The 19777-nt window shown below is 49.0% G+C and overlaps 2 protein-coding genes across 2 annotated transcripts in view; one reads left to right on the top strand and one right to left on the bottom strand.

The window, feature by feature from the left end:
• Positions 1 to 2354, bottom strand: part of Arl3 (ADP ribosylation factor like GTPase 3) — a 52500-nt gene extending 50146 nt beyond the window's left edge. The window contains exon 1 of the mRNA XM_051146710.1: positions 2213 to 2354. Within this exon, the coding sequence (XP_051002667.1) occupies positions 2213 to 2215 (3 nt within the window). The 5' untranslated portion in view covers positions 2216 to 2354. The remainder of the gene's footprint in view (positions 1 to 2212) is intronic.
• Positions 2355 to 2524: 170 nt separating this feature from the next.
• On the top strand, positions 2525 to 19507 carry Sfxn2 (sideroflexin 2). Its single transcript, XM_051146711.1, has 12 exons — positions 2525 to 2630; positions 6274 to 6457; positions 6624 to 6794; positions 10101 to 10199; positions 12375 to 12450; positions 12689 to 12774; positions 14528 to 14588; positions 14874 to 14940; positions 15507 to 15556; positions 15830 to 15879; positions 16597 to 16644; positions 19189 to 19507. The coding sequence occupies exons 2-12, from the start codon at positions 6297 to 6299 to the stop codon at positions 19286 to 19288; spliced, it is 969 nt and encodes a 322-aa protein (XP_051002668.1). The 5' UTR covers positions 2525 to 2630; positions 6274 to 6296; the 3' UTR covers positions 19289 to 19507.
• Positions 19508 to 19777: the final 270 nt, after the last annotated feature.

Consider the following 19777-nt stretch of genomic DNA (forward strand, 5'->3'; position numbering starts at 1 on the left):
CTAGCATCTAGAGTACTAGGATTGCCGGCATGAGCCACCACCTGAGCTTGGCAAGCTTTTTTAATTGCAGTTCTAGTTATTTTCATTAAATGTACCTCATGTAGCCTAGGCTGGTCCTGACTTCCTGGTCCTCCTCCCTCTACCTCCCAAGTGCTGAGGTAGCAGGTATGAGCCACCACAGCCACTCTCTCAAATCCATTTATTTGTCTGTGTGAATATTTATATCTGTACTAATTTGTTAAGATAAACTTAGCCTTAAAAGGGCACCTCATGTATAAATAATGAAAAGAAAGCACTTGTTAAAATCTGTTTAGCCTGAGGTTAGAAATAACTGTAAATATAACAAGTGTGAAATGTGATTGACAACCTCAGATTAAGTAATTCTACTTAACAATTTGACAATGAAAATTGATGGGGGAGGGGGAGTATCAAAATTCACTTGCTCAATAACTTGACCAAAGTAGCTGTAGCTGTGTGATTTCTTCTTCTTTCCTCTTCCTCTTCTTCCTCCTCCTCTACCTCCTCCTCTTCTTCCTCCTCCTCCTCCTCCTAATTTTCTTCTTTTTTGAGAATAGGTCTCATGTATCCCAGGCTGTCCTGGAAATCATTATGTAGCTCTTAAATTTCTGATTACCCTGTCTCCATTTCTGGGATTACTGACAGGTACTGTCACGTTCAGTTTTATGCAGGAATTCATGCTTGCTAAGCAAACCTCTACCAACTAGATCCCCAGTCCTAGCTCGCGCCTTCCTTCTTTCTTTCTTTCTTTCTTTCTTTCTTTCTTTCTTCTAGTTTTGAGAGACAGGGTTTCTCTGTGTAGCCATGGCTGTCCTGGACTCTCTTTGTAGACCAGGCTGGCCTCGAACTCACAGAGATGGGCCTGCCTCTGCCTCCCAAGTGCCACTCCTAGCTTCTTCTTAAGTCAACAGAAGTGGCTCAATATTTTCGTAAAAATAATGAGGGGTGAGGGGAAAGCAACAGTTGATTGGTTCATATTAGTTAGTAAGCCAATCAACCTGCTCTAAATGCCTTAAAAACCAAGTTTTCTTTGACTAGCTCTAAAAATTCTTTCCCCTTAATTTCATTTTTACTCTCCATCTACTGCACACAAACTTAACAAGGAGGGTGGATGGATGTTCAGCAGTTACCAGCACAGGGGAACGGTGTTCATTTCATTCACATGATGGCTCACAGCCATCTCTAACTCCAGTTCCAGGCACCAGGCACACATGTAGTGCACACAAACATATGCAAGTTAAACACTCATACACATAAAACAATAGTTTAAAAAAACCAACAAGGAACTGAGTGTCTCCAGCCAAATCTGTCACACTGTAACTTACAATTTGTAAAAGCCTTAATTATTGCTCACAGAGAAAAGCCTTGCTTCAAACTGACGTTCCTCTCTATACTTTCTCATTCTCTTTAGTTTGAAGGAAGACCTTTGGTTCTCATGTGTGGCCACACGCAAAAGAACGCTGGAACAAGTTTGAAGGAAATGCTAGGACACAGGAGGCTAGTTTGCTTCTATCAACATGGAATAAATACGGAACGAAAAATCGCTCACCAACAACCATTAGATGTTTGCAGAACTTTCAGTGAGTAAATTGGGACTGCAGGAGCGCACCCACCACAGAGACGTGAAATCAGGCATTCATTCCCAGCGGTATCTCTTATTGTCCTGGGATTTACTCCCTACACACTTCACTCAGAGACAAGAGCATCTAGGAAAGCTAGGTTACATCTCCCTGGTGCCACCAGGGTGATCTCAAAGACAGTGGCGCCGCGCCTTTTTCACTTCTGTCCAGTCTCAGATGGACCCCACAGTCCCGAGGAGTTGAGAGGTCGACTCCGCAGATAGATCTAAGCCTGTGAGCCGGGCCTGATATCCGCAGCTCCCGAGCCGCCTTCATCCCAGTTCCCAGAATGATGATGGACCCAGATCCTTCCGTGCCAGCCAAGCACTCCGCAAGTCCTTTCTCCAAGCCTAGGACCCATCACAAATCCCTCCTTCCTTCCTAGGCCTAGGCCTCCTTCCAGGCCCACTTTGGGGGCTCCCCGTCCGCCCCCGAAACCGATCTAGAACCCCAAAGAACAAGGCGAGCGCCATCCCACGTCCTCCTTGACTTTAAGCGCAGCGCCCAGCCCTGGGCCTGGGGACAGAAGGGGGGTAACTGGTCAGCTCCTGTGGGGCCAGGGCCCCCACACTCACCATCCTCAAGCCGAGTCCCTCCTCCTCCGCCTCCTCCTCCTCCTGCCTCCCCCGTTACCCGGGGTAACTGTTGCGGCACCGCCCCTGACGTCCCTCGCACGCACAGCGGAGGAGCAGAGCAGAGGGACGGGGCGGGGTTCTGCTCCTCTTTACCTAAAGTGCGCAAGCGCGCCAAAGCTCCCGCCCATTGCGCACGCGGACTTGGGAGTGGCGGGAGGCCGGGGCGGGCTGGCGAGCAACCCAGCCGGAGGTGCAAAACCGCCCACGTGGCTGGCGGGAGTCTGTAGCCTGTGATTGGTCAGAAAGGGGGGGCGTAGGGGGAGGGGGAGGTTCCGAGACTAGCAGCAATGCTCCAATACAGCTTTCTTAGTCTGTTACGCCTGGCGGCAGTCGCTAGGGTACATCCCACTGGGACCAGGTAAGGGGCCTCAAGTGCAGGCCAACCTCACAGCTACTTTTTAAAAAATTAATTTATTTATTCACTTTAATCCTGATCGTAGCCCTCTCCCTCCTCTCCTTCTGGTCCCACCCTCCCTCCCTCTTGCCTCCTCCTCCTCCTTATTCCTCAGAAAAGACGAACTCCCCCACCCCACCCCGTCAAGTCTCATCAGGACTGAGCGCGTCCTCTTCCCCTGCAGGGAGGAGTGATCAAAAAGCAGGCAGCAGAGTCCATGCCAGAGTCAGCCCCGGCTCCTCTTAGTAGGGGACCCACAAGAACCCTGAGTTGTCTGTCCATCTGCTACGTCTGTGTAGGAGCCTAGGTCCAGTCTATGCATGGTCCTTAGTGCTTCAGTCTCCAACAAGCCCCTCTGGGTCCTGGGTAGTTGGCTCTGTTAGTCTTCTGTGGCACTTCTGTTACCTGCAGGTCCTTCTGTCCGTCCCCCCTTCCCCCCCCCCCACTTTTCCACAAGTCTCTCTAACGCTTCTCTCAATGTTTGGCTATGAGTCTCTCAGCATCGGTTTCGATCCGCTGGTGGGTGGAGCTTCTCGGATAAACTATGCTAGGCTCCGGTCCGGTCCGTACAGCTACCTTTAACCTTCACGTCTCCGAAGGGAGCCTGACTGTTCTGTTGGGGCTGCCAGGCATTGCGTGCTGGACGGCCATCTGCAGAAGCCGCGTGGCCGGAGGGACAGATCAGGGCTCCAATGGAGTCCTCCTTTCTGACCCATCCCCAGCCCCCACCCCTGGCCCCCGTTGTCTTTGGGTACCAGGCTTTAGGGCACAAGAGTTCTAGGCTGCGTCCCTCTCTCCACAGTCTTGTTATAATCCAAGACAGTTAATTTCTGCTGAGTTGGGGGAGGTCGCCTGAGGCGGGTCCCTAGCATTGAGGTTAGCTGACAGCAGACGGGCGTGTTAGACTGTCTAGAATCCGCCGGAGTTTGCTGAGCCATGTTGGAGCGCAAACACTACCTCCCACTCCTCTCATGTACAGGACCACTGGAGACTTAATCTTTCCTTTGTGCCAGGTGAGGTTCTCGACTCTGGAGATGGCTTCGCGGAAATTGCGTTCTTCCTAGTGGAATGCTTTTTATATACAAAGTTTATTTCCTCACAGCCCTAGAAATCGGTTGTTGTAGGTGAGAGTCGAGACATGAACTAACTTGGAAACTCTTTATTTTACAGCGTTGCCTGTAAACACTGCGGCCTAGGTAGGAATGCCTTACGCCCTGTGGGACTGAACCCAGAATGCAGGGGCTTGTACAACTGAGCTACACTACATCCTCGGCGCAGAGCTGTGTGCATCTGTTAGTAAACAGGCCTTTTTAACAGCAGATAGTCTAGGTAGAGGTGGTACCTCTGGAAGTTTGCTGATGCGTGCAAACCTTTACCTACCTCAAAGGTGTCCTAGATGACAAGTACATCGAGCAATTCTTGTCACAAAGGAAAGTGCTGCACAGTATTAATAGTTTGATCTGGGCTTCAGGCTTCACCCATCTTTCTACCAACCTAGTTAAGATTATCAGAGCAAAGACAGATTTTTCTTCCTGCATGGGTTTTCAGTTTTGTTGTTGTTTTGAGATGGTTTTACTGTGTTAACTCTGCCCAGAACTATGTAGACCACCTGGCCTTTAATTCACAGATCTGCCTCCTTCCTGGGTACTCCTGGGTACTGATATTAAATCATGAACCACTATGTCCTGCTGGTTTTCAGAGGGTTTTGTTTTGTTTTTATTTTTTTATTTTTTAGAGACAGGGTTTCTCTGTATAGGCTTGGCTGTCCTGGACTTGGCTTTGTAGACCAGGCTAGCCTCAAACTCACAGAGATCTGCTTGCCTCTGCCTCCCAAGTTCTATGATCACAGGTGTTCGTCACTGTGCCCAGTGTTTTCAGGTACCTTTTACAATTAAGTAGAGTGTTTTTGTTTCTGGTTTTTTTTTTTTTTTTAACATTCTTTTTTTTTATATTACACATGTATAAGACAAACTACATACAGCAGGGAGAACCATGTGACAATCATGAGAATACTGAGTTCTATACATGTTACATTCATAGTGACTTGGCCATCTGCATTCGTCTCATTTGAAGTAAGTGTTTTTCCTGCCTTGTTGGGTCTAGATCTCCGAATGAGATTCATCTGTTTTGTTTTTAAGACAGTTTCTGGGATAGCCTTGGCTGTCCTGGACACACTTTGTAGACCAGGCTGGCCTCAAACTCACAGAGATCCACATGCCTCTGCCTCCCAGGTGCTGGGATTACAGGCGTGTGCCACCACACCTGGCTTCAATGCTGAATCTTGTTTAAAGTACAAGGTGAACTCTGGAGGAGGCAGAGGCAGGTAGATCTCTGAGTTCACGGCCAGCGTAGCCTAAGGAGGGAGTGTACCCCCTTTGTTTGGGTGTGTTAGGGGTAGGGGAATATTTCAGACACATAATGCAAAATAAGGGAGGAACCTTATGGTTTATGTAAAACAAAACCAAACCCAAGGACTGTGTGCATTCTATCCTGACCTCAGTGAAGAAAGTAAAAGTGGGCTGGTGGCACTTGCCACCAAACCGGATGGCCTCAGCTGAATTTCCAGAACCCACGTCGTGGAAGGAGAGCACTGACTTCCTGAATGCTATGCATAGAACCCAGTGGATTATTTTGCTAGGAGTGTGAAACACGAGAAAGCCAAGCAGAAGCCTGCCTCGTGATCTTTCCAGAAGGAAACAAGGGCCCTCCTGGGTACATTCTGGCAATTAAAATGCAGTGCTCATATGTTGAAAGTTTGGACAAGGCCAAGTTAAAAAGTAATTGGCTAGATTGTTTGGTGGAAACCTGAAGACATATAACATACAGGCTGTGTGTCGTGGTCACTGCTCACTGAGCTTAGACCTACTCTGAGAAAGCAGGAAGAAGAGAAGCAGAGAGAGACAGGCTGGACCCGGGAAAGCAGCTGTCTGGTTGTTAAAGAGATGAGTGCCATTAAAGCCAAGCCCCTGGTCTTTTCCATGGAGGGGGGATGTGGACAATAAGAAAGATGTCCTGAGAACAGTTTAACCTATCCAAGGCTTCACTTTATGAAATGCGAATTTAGTTGAAAGGAGCACCCCTGCTACTTAAAGCAACCCACTTAATGGAATTGTTTTCCCAAGTTTGGTGGCCAAGGTGCACAGAGACCCCCACGGCTATGAATGGAAGGAGCCGCTATGTTTTCAACTTGAGATAGAATTAGGGTTTCTCTGCTTCCTGGCTGCAGACACTATGTGCCCAGCCACCTCATATCACTCCTTCCGCTGCGTCTCCGCTGCTGCTGTGGTGGTTAAAGAGTTTCTCTGAAGGCAAGCCTGGTGACTCTGTTTCAAAATGGCTGCCTATCTTCCTGCTAAGACTACCAGTGTTCTGTTAGTTCCTGGTGAGTTAGACTGAGCTATCCTGGGGCAGACATTGTCTCCGTTAGTGTAATCAAGCACAGGGCTGGCCATGGATGTGGATCCAGGAAATGCTTGTTGGCAATTGCTTAATTTGACCACCATTAATAAGGGCCCCCCCAGATCATCATAGGGGGTGCCTAGGGTCTCTGACTGCTGGGGGCTCTGGAGCAAACTGATTTAGGGGTCGGCTCTCATTGTCCCTTAAGTCTGCAGTTGGTGCGTGAACAGTATGGAGGCCAACCTGTCTGGCTTTAACATTGATGCCCCCCGCTGGGATCAGTGCACTTTCCTGGGGCGTGTGAAGCACTTTTTTAACATCACGGATCCTCGCACTGTCTTTGCATCTGAGCGGGAGCTGGACTGGGCCAAGGAGGTGGTGGAGAAGAGCAGGTGAGTGAGTGGCTAGGGAGGGGCTGGAGGTACCAGCTCCACAGCTGCTGGGCTCTCCAGGGGAGGGAGAAACCGAAGGTGAAGGAGTTGGCAAAGGTCTCCACAGGGAGACAGGAGACCAGGACTGTCGGGTCAGGTGGTCATTGATACTGTCTTTGGGTGACAGGATGGGACTTGTGCCCCCTGGCACTCAGGTGGAGCAGCTGCTGTATGCTAAGAAGCTATATGACTCGGCCTTCCACCCTGACACTGGGGAGAAGATGAACGTCATTGGCCGGATGTCCTTCCAGGTCCCCGGGGGCATGCTCATCACAGGCTTCATGCTCCAGTTCTACAGGTGAGCCCCAAGACTGAGGAGGGGCCCAGCTGGGGGCCACCTGTATTAACAGTTCTCTTGACTAGTCACTCGACAGATGCCGAGCCCTGCGCTAAGTTCTTTGCCTGAGTGGTCTTTCGCTCTCTCAACAGCCTTACGCATAGATGCTGTTGCCACTTCCCTTTGCTAGATGGGCTCTAGAAGCTAAGTACTAGCTCATGACCATATGACCATATTCAGGACTGTAGGGCCTGATGGTGATGGAAACAGACTTCCAGGACTCAGCAGGCTATCCACCCTGTTTCTGTTGTTATCATCACCATCATCATCATCACCACCACCACCACCACCACCAGCAACAGCAGCAGCACTATTTTTAAAGATTTTATTTATTATAAATACAGTGCTCTGCCTGCACGTACACCTGCAGTCCAGAAGAGGGCATCAGATCACATTCTAGATGGTTGTGAGCCACCATGTGGTTGTTGGGAATTGAACTCAGGACCTCTGGAAGAGCAGCCAGTGCTCTTAACCACTGAGCCATCTCTCCAGCCCCCAGCAGCACTATTTTGAGGGCCTCACCATGTAACCCTGGCTGACCTAGAACTCTGTAGCTGGAATTTTTACTACGTTGTGGGCTCCTTTTTCTCTCTTCTTCCCTTCTCTACCCATACCAACCCCCTAGGAGAGACAAGGATAGAGGAGAAAGGAGGCAAAGCTATTATTAAACTACTTCCTGCTTATTAGGGGTGCCGAGTTCCTTGGAGCAAATTTGATCTTTGCTATCAGGGTATCTAATTTCTTCTCATTTCTTTGTGCACAACTACTTGATAAACTGCAACCAACAGTAATTAGCCACCAGCCAGCCAACATCAGCAAACCTGCAGGTCGTAGGATTTATATATCCTCTAAAAAGTTCCCAGAATTCCAAACATCACACTTGCAGAAACTGTCTGCAGCCGGCAAAACCGCCAGCACAAGGCAAATCATAGTCACCTGCTATGAAGCAGCCTCTTATCCCCACACCTGGGATTAAAATGAAACCATATTCCCGTAACATTTCTGTGGGTTGTTTGTTTGTTTGTTTTTTGTTTTTCCGAGACAGAGTTTTCCCAGTGTAGCCTTGGCTGTCCTGGACTCTCTGTGGACTAGGCTGGCCTTGAACTTACAGTGATCCTCCTGCCTCTGCCTCCTGAGTGCTGGGATAAAAAGCATGTGCCACCATGCCCGGCCTTTTCTGTCTTTTTACAAGAAACCAAAATTACAAAATTCTCACTTACAGACCTCTATGTGGATTAGGCTGACTTTGAATTCACAGAGACTCAACCTGCCTCTGCCTCTAGAGTACTTAAATTAAAGGATTAAGTCTTTTAAAAACTGTTTTGGAAGCCGGTGGTGGTGGTGCACACCTTTAATCCAAGCACTTGGGAGGCAGAGGCAGGTGGATCTCTGTGAGTTTAAGGCCAGCCTGGACTACAGAGCAAGTTCCAGGACAGCCAGAGCTGTTATACAGAGAAACCCTGTCTAGAAAACAAAACAAAACCCTTTTGGGGCTGGAGAGATGGCTCTGTGGTTAAGAGCACTGTCTGCTCTTTCAGAAGTCCCAGCAACCACATGGTGGCTCACAACCATCTATAATGGGATCTGATGCCCTGGCATGCAGATATACATGCAGGCAGAGCATTCCTATATTAGATCAATAAAAAAATCTTTTAAAAAAGAAAGAAAAAAGAAAAACTTTTGTCAGAGCCTGGGAGTAGTGACATATGCCTTTAATCCAAGCACTCAGGAGGCAGACGCAGGCAGATCTCTGTGAGTTTGAGGCCAGCCTGGTCTACAGAGTGAGTTCTAGGACAGCCAGGCCTACACAAAGAAACCATGTCTTAAAAAAAACAAAAACAAATTATGGCCCTGTGTGGTGGCATGTGCCTTTAATCCCAGCACTTGGGAGGCAGAGGCAGGTGGATCTCTGAGTTTGAGACCAGTCTGGTCTACAAAGTGAGTTCCAGGATAGGCAAGGCTACACAAAGAAACTCTGTTTCAAAAAAACCAAAAAATTAAAAACAAAAAAACCCCAAAAAACTCAAATTACATTTGTTTATTTTATTGTGTGTACATGAAATGGGGGTACATTCCACAATATGTGGACAAAGGACACCTTAACAGAAGTAGTTTCTCTTTCCGTGTGGGACCTGGGCCTAGAACTCAAGTGTCTTTACCCACCTAGCCATCTCACCAGCCTCCTATGTTCTTTGTTGTTTGTTATTATTCTGTTTTGTTTTTGAGACAAGAGTCTCACAGTAACTCTAGATGGCCTGGAACTGGCCATATAGACCAAATCTCAAACTCAGAGATCCACCTGCCTCTGCCTCCCGAGGCTGGAATTAAAGCCACGGGCCACCATGCCTGGCTCCTTAATAATAATAATAATAATAATAATAATAATAATAATAATAATAATAATAATAATAATAATAGATATTATATATGAAACATAATAATAACATCATTATGGTTATGATTATTTTGTTTTTCGAGACAGGTTTCTCTGTGTAGCCTTGGCTGTCCTGGAGTCACTTTGTAGACCAGGCTGGCCTCAAAGTCACAGTGATCCACCTGCCTCTGCCTCTGTCTCCTGAGTGCTGGGATTACAGGCGTGTACGACCACACCTGGTTTCCTGCTAAATTCTTAAAGTAAGAATTCCACAGTGGGACCTGCATGGTCCCTGTCTTGAAAAACCAAAAAATAATTCCGCTGTGGGGCTGGAGAGATTTCCCTCTTCTGGCATGCAGGCATACATGCAGGTAGACTACTGTATACATAATAAGTAAGTAAAGAGAAAAGAAAAAGATTCCACAGTGGATTAATGTCCTGAATGTACCATCCAAATGATAAATGCCAAGGCCGTTTCTTGCTCTGGTTGGTTGGGAAGGGAGGAAGGGTTTGATGTTGGACTCTCTCCTAGCTCTACCCTCAGAGTCCGCGTGCTAGGGATTAAGGGCCTTAGGCTCTCCCCCTTATGGAGGGCAGAGACCGGAAGGTGGAAAGTGGGGGAAGAGTTTTGAGTCATGGGAACAGGACACATGGAATGATTGTCCCTGGAGGGGCAGAAGAGGGGCAGAGCAATTCCAAGACTCTGAGCATCTTGACAAAGCCGGACTTTGCCCCTGTGTGAAAGGAAGAGGAGGCATCCCTGGTAGGGGGCTCATCCCACCCGAAAGCCCAGGGGCATAAAAGAACGGGAATAGCTTAGGAAGCTACAGCTGCCATGTGCCTTCCACACCCTAGGCCCTTCCTTCCCTCTTCCTGCTCTCCCTTGCTCGTAGGACAATGCCTGCGGTGATCTTCTGGCAGTGGGTGAACCAGTCCTTCAATGCCCTAGTCAACTACACCAACAGGAACGCTGCCTCTCCCACATCAGTCAGGTAGGAGACCTCCCTACGGAGCTGCCCTTCTCTTCTTGGACTGTCATTCCTTCCTGGGTGGGGCCCACTCGGGGTAGGTGGCCAGGGCATCCTTTCCCAGTGTTTGAAATATTCAGACCAACTAAGAGTATCTTTTTCCCCAGGCCATTTCAAAGTGTCCATTAATTTGACTAATATATTCTCTTTTAAAAAAAGAATTATTTTTATCTTTTATGTTATTGTTTGTATGTATGTATGTATGTATGTGCAGCACATGCACATCTGGTGCCTGCAGAAATCAGAAGAGGGCGTTGGATCCCCTGAAACTGGAGTTATGGGTGGTTGTGAGCCACTATGTGGGTGCTCAGAACCCAAACTGGGTCCTCTTCAAGGACAGCTGCGTGCTCCTGAGCGTTAGAGATGGCTCAGTTCCAGAGCACCCAAGTCCAGTTCCTAGCACCCATATCTGATGCTCCAGTTCTGGGGGGCATCTGACCTCTATGGGCATATACACACACATAATTTTAAAATAAAAAGCAAAGCCCAGGCTAGGCATAGTGGCTCACACTTTTAATCTCAGCACTCAGGAGGCAGAGGCAGGAGGATCTCTGTGAGTTTTAGTCCAGCCTGGGCTACATAGTGAGACCCTCATCTTAAAACTTAAAAAAAGTGCTCCTAACTGAGCCATCTCTCCTGCCCCAAGATTAATTTATGTATGTGTGTGTGTGTGGGGGGTGTGGTTGTGTTTCTGTTCGCCACATGTGTGGAGATGACTGCAGAAGTGAGAAGGGAGCAAGGTCAGCTGGAATTAGAGTGACGTGGACGGGTTGTTATCAGCCATCAGGTGTGGGGGCTGGGAACTGAACATCAGTCCTCTGGAAGAGCAAGTCTTCTAACCACTGAGCCATCTGTCCAGATCCAGAATTTTCCTGAGTGTGTACTACATGCTAGGCAAGAGTCTAGAAGCTCGAGATTCCCTGTTTAAGATCTTTCAACAAGCTGGTGACAGATCTCTGTGAGGTCACAGCTGGTTTGTTCTGCCTAGCAGTTCCAGGCCAGCCAGGGCTACATGTTGAGAACCAGTCTCAAACACCAAACCAAACATACAGAAAAGTGTACAACGACGTAGCTTGCCGTTGCTCTTGCTACGGGGATTTGTGGCAATGCCAGGACCATGACCAGTGGTGCTCTGTTCAGACAGGCCCCCTGGGAAGTCCCTTCTGTGGAGATGGCTTCCAGCGGGATTCTGAAAAATAAGGGTTTAGGGTCACTGTTGCTATGGTGAAACACCACCATGAAAAGTAACTTGGAGAAAATGGTTTGTTTTACTCACAGTTTGATATAACAGTTTATCATCAAAAGCAAGCAGAGCAGGAACTCAAACAGGACAGTAGGCGGGCACTGATGCAGAGGCCATGGAGGACTGCTGCTTACTGGCTTGCTCCATCTGGTTTGTTCAGCCTGCTTTCTTATAGGACCCAGGACCAGAAGCCGAGGGATGGCAGCTGGCAGTACCCACAATGGGCTGGGTCTTCACCCATCAATCACTATTTAAGAAAATACCCTAAAGGCTTGCCTGCAGCCTCATCTAACAGAGGCATTTTCTTTTTTTTTTTTTTTTTTTTTTTTTTTAGTTTGTTTGTTTCAGGACAAGGTTTCTCTGTGTAGTCTTGGCTGTCCTAGATTTGCTTTGTAGACCAGGCTGGCCTTGAACTCACAGAGATCTGCCTGCCTCTGCCTCCCCAGTGCTGGGATTTCAGGTGTGTGCCACCACGCCCAGCTTTGAGTGGTTCTAAAATGAGAGAAAAGCTTGGAGGCATTTTCTTGATTGAGGTTCCTGCCTCGCAGATGACTTTAGCTTGTGTCAAGTTGACATAAAACTAGCCAGCATGAGGATGCATGCAGCCTTGAAGGTCGGAGCAATAGGAGCCCAGGAGGATTCTCTAAGACACGGAGTAGCAATGGTCATTGGTTCCGAGGCAGAAAAAGGAGTGATGTGAGCACTGAGAGAGGACCGAGGGTGCTAGGCGCGGAGTGAGGGGAGCTGGGCTCTGAGGTGGCTCTAGAGACAGGCCACACGGGCCCTGAAGCCCGTTGCTGGCGTTTCTCACTAAAGCCCCTGGCTTTGCCTGAACCGCCGTGGACACCGCTCCCCACAGCCGTTCATTCGTCCCTCTGGCGTTCCTCTTCCACCAGGCAGATGGCCCTTTCCTACTTCACAGCTACTACCACTGCCGTGGCCACTGCAGTGGGCATGAACATGTGGACAAAGGTATGTGTGGCTGGGTTGCTGAGGGCACAGTGGCCACCAGAGGGCAGCAAAGTTCTAGGGAAAACAGCTTTTTTGGCTCGTTGTAGGAGTTTGAGGATCCCTGGTGTGGATGTCTGGACATATGTCCGTAGCAAGGTTAAATTGCCTCTCTTCCTGTGTAATCCAAAGCCTTTTTTTTTTTTAACTCCCATCTTCCTGTGAGCTTGAGTAACTTCCGTTGTTCCCTGCCTTCCAACAGAGAGCTCCACCCTTGGTGGGCCGATGGGTGCCCTTTGCCGCTGTGGCTGCCGCGAACTGTGTCAATATCCCTATGATGCGACAGCAGTAAGTACAGGGAGCTTCGCTGCTCTCCCTCTTCACACAGGGTATTAGGGGAGGGAAGGAAGCAAGGCAGTGAGCCACTAGCTTCCTGGGATTGAGCAGTATAGAGAAGACCAATGGGCCCAGCCTCAGAGAGGTCCCCAAGGGATGCCGTTCCGCTGCGGTGGCCCTTAGAGTGATGGGTGATGTAAATTTAGTGTTTTGGTGTTCAGTGAGATGGATTAAGTACGGAACTATATACGGACCAGTGTTTTTGGGTTTTTTTGTTTGTTTGTTTGTTTGTTTTTGTTTTTGTTTTTTCGAGACAGGGTTTCTCTGCGTAGCCCTGGCTGTCCTGGACTTATTTTGTAGACCAGGCTGGCCTCGAACTCTTAGAGCTCTATCTGCCTCTACTTTCTGAGTGCTGGGATTACAGATGCACATCACCATGCCTGCCTTTTTGTTTGTTTGGTTTTTGTTTTAGTTTTTGGTTTTTCGAGATAGGGTTTCTCTGTGTAGCCTTGCCTGTCTCACTTTGTAGACCAGGCTGGCCTTGAACTCACAGTGATCCACCTGCCTCTGCCTCCCAAGTGCTGGGATTAAAGGCATGGGCCACCACCACCTGGCTGCCTTTTTTTTTTTTTTTTTTTTTTTTAAAGAGAGGACTCTCTTTGTATCCTGGCTGAATTGGGAGCTCACTATGTAGACCAAGCTGGCCTTGAATTTACAAAGATCCATCTACCCTCTGAGTTCTGGGATTAAAGGCATGTGCCCCCATGCCTGGATGAAGATTTTATTTTTAATTATATGTATGTATGTGTGAGTATGTGCACATGAGGGCAGGTGCCCACAGAGATTGGACTCAGTGGATTTCCATGGAGCTGGAGTTACAGGCAGTTGTGAGCTGCCTGATAGTCAGGAACCGAACTTGGGTCCTGTGTAAAAGCCGTTTGTGCTCTTGGCCTCTGGGCCATCTCCTCAGTGTGTAGGCCAGGATGGCCTTGAGAGTGCATTGATCTCCTGCCTCTGTCTCTGGAGTGCTGGGATTGCCGTTGTGCACTACCAGAAATGGCGGCTCCTTGGCACACTGGGTGTTGAGCCATCTGCACTGGCCAAAGATGACTCCTGAACTGTAGCCCCAGCCCGGTTTCCGCTTCTTTTCCTTATGTATTTTCTGGAACTTAAGTGGCATAAGGGCTGCCTATCTTTGATTGGCATCACTGTCTGGAACTACCGGTTGGCAGGTGGAGGTCTGCCCAGCAGCCCCTGTGGAAAGAGCTTGCAGTGGGTCATGCATATATCTCTCCGCTCTCCTTTCTCGGCCTCGCTTCCCAAGCAGGTGAACAAGAGTAGCTGGTAGCTTGTCTAAGAACAGAAGAGCTACTGTTGGGAGTGGATACTGAGTCAGGCACTGGTCTCAGTGCTTGGCCAGAAGCTCGTTTAGTTCTCATTAGGTCCCGTGAAGCAGGTGCCAGGGCTGTCCCCATTCCCCACATGAGGAAAACAGGCTTTATAAGGGTTAAAGGCCATTTCAAGGTCACACATAGGACCTGCAGCTTCAGGAGTGTGCCTCAGCAGTGTGGATCCAGGGCTTTCTTGGCCTACTGTGCAGGACCACTTCTGAGATACCACTCACTGGAATGAAGAAGGGAAGCAGCAGGGCCAGGCTGCAGAAGGGGGCATCCTCCTGCATCAGTGCCTTGGCCCTGGTGACCTGATGTGCCAGGCAGATTCCTAGCACCTACTTCCTAAAGCCCAGAAACTTTTGTTTGTTCAGGGAACTCATCCAGGGCATCTGTGTGAAGGACAGCAACCAAAACGAGCTTGGCCATTCTCAGGTAAGCAGAGGAGAGACTTCCCTATCAGACCCTGTCCCCGCCTAGGTGGTCTCACACATGACCTGGGTGCCATTATGGGTTTGAGACACATGCCACCACCACCCCTCCCTGCCATGTCTTTGTTCAGATAGGTTTCCTGCATCATTTCAGGTGGGAGAGTTGGGTTAGGACACTCGACTCCTTCCTATGTGTCCATCCCATCCTCTGTCCCTGCTGAGCTCGGCCCTGCCCTCGCTTCCCTCCACACTAGAGAAGCAATCCCTGACAACTCCTTTCTGCCCTCAGAGAGCTGCGGCTGTGGGCATTACCCAAGTGGTTATTTCTCGGATCACCATGGCAGCCCCTGGCATGAGTAAGTGGGAACCCTTGAGTACTGGGTAGAGGCCTTGGTTACCTCAGCTTTCAAGCAGGAGGTGGGACGTCTTCTCAAGCTGGGTTCTGTCAGAGCTGAAAGCTGAGGGGAACCACATGTAAGTCTTCACATTTCTATCAGCTCATCTGACTTGGGGGAGCAAGTTAACCTCATTTAAGCTAGTATTCACTAAGTAACAGCGGGAGGAGTCTGGGAGGCAGTGGTAGAGCCCGGCAGCTCGCCCTGGTTCCCAGCAGGGCCATATTGCAGAGTAGGAATCAAATTCGTTTCCATCAGCCTGTAAAGCATTTTTCATTTTGAGAAGGACATTTCGGGTCCAGTGGCGTGTGTCTGCCTTCTGTTGCTGGGGAACACATTTTTGGGACGCATGCTTTCTCTGGGGCTTTGGGGGAGAGTCTGTGTAGCGCTGCCTGCGCAGTCTCTGTTCTCCTCCCAATGGCAAGTGTTTTCTGGGCCTTCTGGGAGATGGCAAGCCCTTGGGGCTGCGGTCTGGTGGGGCTTGGGGAGGGTGTCGGTCCTCCTCTCAGCTCCTCTGTGTCTTCCAGTCTTGTTACCGGTCATTATGGAGAGGCTGGAGACCCTGCATCTGATGAAGGTAGGCGGGCTTCTCCCTGGCCCTCTCTTCCTTATAGCCACCACCTCATCTTACTCAAGCAGAGCCTGTACCAGCCTTTACCGGCCTCTGTTTCAGATATGAGAACGGGCTTCCTGACCTTGTCTGCAGGGAGCAAGAAAACCTTTCTCCCTTTCCAGGCAGCAGGTCCCAGGCTCTGGTTCCTAGCCGGCGGGCCGGGTGTAGGGTCTGCTGTAAGGTATCTGAGTCCCTTGCGAGTCTCTTGTTTTTTGTTTTTTGTTTTTTCTTGTGCAGAAAGTGAAGGTGCTGCATGCCCCGCTGCAGGTGGTGTTGTGCGGGTGCTTGTGAGTATGTTGTTGTGATGGTTTGGGCTCTTTGCTGGCTGGGACACCCACGACCTGTCTTTTGACCTGTTCAGAAGTAGCCAGGCTGAGCACACGTCATATCCTAGCACCCGGGTGTCTGAGCTGGCGTTCTTCCCAGGGTCCCCTCTCCCTCAGGGCTAGAGCAGGGTTAGAGAAGAAATAAGAACGAAGAGGCATAGGTTGGTTGGGGCTGTCAGGCATCCCAGCCCCACATACGTGTGTCCTTAGGAGCTTGCCCTGACCAGATATCTTTAATTACGCCCTCCTGGTGATAGTTCATTCCCTGTCGGGCACAGGTGCCTGTGACCCTGTAGTCTGCTCTGTATTCTCCTCAGTTACATCCTTACTTCCTTCCCCTGTTTGAGTATGGGTGTGGGGAGGGGAGAGACCCGTGAGTTTTTTGGGTTGTAGCTCAGTGGCAGAATGCTTGACTAATATGCATAAGGTCCTGGGTTCAATTCCCAGCCAGGGTGGTGGCACACAGGTGTATGTCTTCTAGCAGAGGCAGGAGCAGGAACATCAGTAGTTCAGGGTCATCCTCAGCCAGCTCCTGTCCCTGGGCCACATGACCTTGTCTCAAAACAAAACAGGAGTAGAGAGAGGGTGGAGGGAAGGCGGGTCGGGTGTGTGGGCTCAGGGACAGGGTGTGGCCAGGCCTCAGGGACATGCCCCTAACACTCTTCTCCTTCCTTACAGCCTCCTCTTCATGGTACCAGTGGCATGTGGTCTCTTCCCTCAGGAATGGTATCAGCCATTTGTTGCCTGCTTTGTTTTATCAAACATTCTGCTCCCGCTCCCGACTGAGCTGCTGAGAGGGGTGGGCAGGAAAGAGGATGTTTCTAAGGCCTGGTGCCCATCTGCCCAAACGCTGGCCTTTTAATGAGGGGTGAACGGCACACCAGCCAGGTCTCTGAGAGGCTGGGGGAGAAGCCAGGGGTAGGAGTTGTTCCCACTCAGTGCCTTAGAGAGGTGGTGGGGACAACAGGAGGCCTCTGGATCTGCCGGCCGAGTGTTAGCCAGGCCACTTCTGTTGGATCTGATCGCACTCGATCTGCTTATTCTGGCTGGTATTCTGGTCTGTGCGTGGACCTGTACCCCTCTGCTTCCTCTGCGCTTCCTGGACCGGAGGATGGGAGAAGGGATGTCAGCCTAGGGTCAGCTGGATGCTGGCTCCAGGAAACAGGTGTAGCTTGTGTGTGACCCGAGATAGTCGTGGCCTTCTCTTCACCCTCGGGGTTGGTTCACTGGCCATCTGCCAGTCACCTCCTGTGTCCCGAGCAGTGTGCTTTCAAGCTTGTGGGGAAGCTGGATATTTAAGCCAAGAACTGTAGTTCATCCAGGTAGAGTGAAGTAGAGGTAAAATGTGACATTGATTCTGACACACCTGCTTTTGGCTATAGAGGCTCAGATTAAGAGCACTGACTACTCTTGCAGAGGTCCTGAGTTCAATTCCCAGCAACCACATGGTGGCTCAGTCATCTATACTGGGATCTGACGCCCTCTTCTGGCCTGCAGGTGTACATGCAGGCAGAGCACTGTATACATAATAATAGATAAATAAATTTTTGGAAAAAAAAAAAAATTCTGGAGCCGGGCATGGTGGCACATGCCTTTAATCCCAGCACTCCAAGAGGCAGAGGCAGGCAGATCAATGCAAATTCAAGGCCAGCCTGGTCTACAAAGTGAGTCCATGACAGCCAAAGTCACACAGACAAACCCTGTCTTGAAAAAAAAAACAAAAACAATATTATTATTATTATTTTGGCATTATTATTATTTTGGCATTATTATTATTTTGGCATTATTATTATTTTGGCATTATTATTATTTTGGCATTATTATTATTATTATTATTATTATTATTATTATTATTATTATTATTATTATTTTGGCTATAAAAACCGGCAATTATGTGAGTGTGTAGTTTGAACTTGCAGTCCCACACTGGGGGTAGAGCATGGGCTTCAAGTAGGAGGATCGAGAGTTCAAAGCCAGCCTGGGATATATGGACCCTAGCAAACAAAAACGGTTAAAAACTTTTTTTTCCTAACCTTGTCTCAAAAAACTTAAGAGGTCTGAGGAGATGGCTCAGTTGGTAAAGTGCTTGCCATGCAAACCCCAGAATCTGAGTGAGATCACCCAGAATCCATGGAAAAAAGCTGGGTGTAGTGGTATGTGCTTCTAATCCCAGTGTTAAGGAGGCATGGGCAGGTAGATCTCTGAAGCTCATTGGCTGGTCAGCTCAGCTAGATTGGTGAGTTCCAGGTTCAGTGAGAGACCCTGTCCCCCCAAAAGTAAAATGGAGGACAATTGAGAAAGACACCTGATGTTAATCGCTTGCTTCTTTATACATGTGCACACACACACACACACACACAATGGGGGGCATTTTTAAAAATTAGAAAGGTTCTTGTACTAGTTTCATTCTGTTGCTGTGACAAATACCGTGACTAGGAGCCAATTTGGGAAGAAGGGTTTGTTGTATTCATGAATATGTGTCTGCTGGTGTTAGCAAGGGCAGAAGAGGGCCTTGGGTCCCTTGAAGCTGGAGTTATGGGCAGATTTGAGCTGCCTGACATGGGTGCTGGGGCTTGAATTAGCATCCTTTGGAAGCCATCTCTCCAGCCCCAGATGTTTGGGGTTTTTGTTTGTGTGTGCTTGCGTGCATGCATGTGTGCAAGTGTGTAAAAAGCAGAAGAAACTATTCAGTGTGACCACACTGGGAATAGGGACAAATGGATCCAACGACCCTTCAAGTCTACCTTTGGGGTCCTGAGTGAGAGCAAAGTTTAGAAGGCCACAGTCCTCTCAGCAGACATGGTCTCATCCTGTAGAGCTGTGTGAAGTCTCTTCCAGGGAGGAAGGATTTACTTGGCTAGTACATCTGTGTTGGGCAGGGCAGGAACTCAAACAGGAGCTTGAAGCAGAAGCCATGAAGCCATGGTGTTTGCTGGCTTGTTCACACAGACTTACGCTTAGCTTTCTCATAGAGCCCAAAGCCACCTGCCTAGGGGATGGTGCCACCCGTAGTCGCCTGGGTGCTCCCACATCAGTCAGTAGTTAATACAGTTCTTCACAGACATGCCCACGGACCAACTTGATAAACTCAGTTACTCAAGTGAGACTCTCTTCAGGTGGTTCTAGGCTGCGTCAGGTTGATAGTTAATGCTATTGAGGTTGGGCTTCTTAGAGGTGAAATATGGGGTGGGCTTTTTTTTCCCTCAGGGATAATTGCTGATCCTCTTAGGTAGTAGCATCCTTGTAACCCCCTTCTGGTTTTCTTTTCAGCGAATTGCCAGTTTCCTTTCTAGAACCAGAGCTACAGGACAGCATCAAGGCCAAGTTTGGAGAACAAGTGCTTTTTGCCTACTTCAATAAGGGTCTCTAAGCGCTCCATGCCTGCAAGGACCAATCATGAGGGACCAGATTTTTTTCTGTCAGCTGTGCATACCCGTACATTCCTCTTTGCAATAAGATCTGAGCCAGGCTCGATTGGGAAATGGAGTAGGTGGGTAGGGAGGCGGCTCCCGTTTCTATATAAGCACGTAATTTACTCGACTCCAGTGGACAAAAATTCAAAAGGGGACCAAGGTGGTTGGGGATGTAGCTCAGTCAGGGATGTTTGTCTAACATTCTCAAAGCCCTGGATTCGAGCCTTAGCACCATGTGAATCAGGCGAGGTTTTATACGCTTGTGATCCTTGTACATGGGAGGTGAAGGCAGAAGGATTAGAAGTTCAAAGTCACAAGGCAATGGCGGTGCACACCTTTAATCCCAGCACTCGGGAGGCAGAGACAGGCAGGTCTCTGGGTTTGAGGCTAGCCTGGTCTCCTGAGCAAGTCCAGGACAGCCAGGGCTACACAAAAAAATCATGTCT

This window comes from Acomys russatus, chromosome 5, assembly GCF_903995435.1.
Source record: "Acomys russatus chromosome 5, mAcoRus1.1, whole genome shotgun sequence".
Classification (NCBI taxonomy): Eukaryota; Metazoa; Chordata; class Mammalia; order Rodentia; family Muridae; genus Acomys; species Acomys russatus.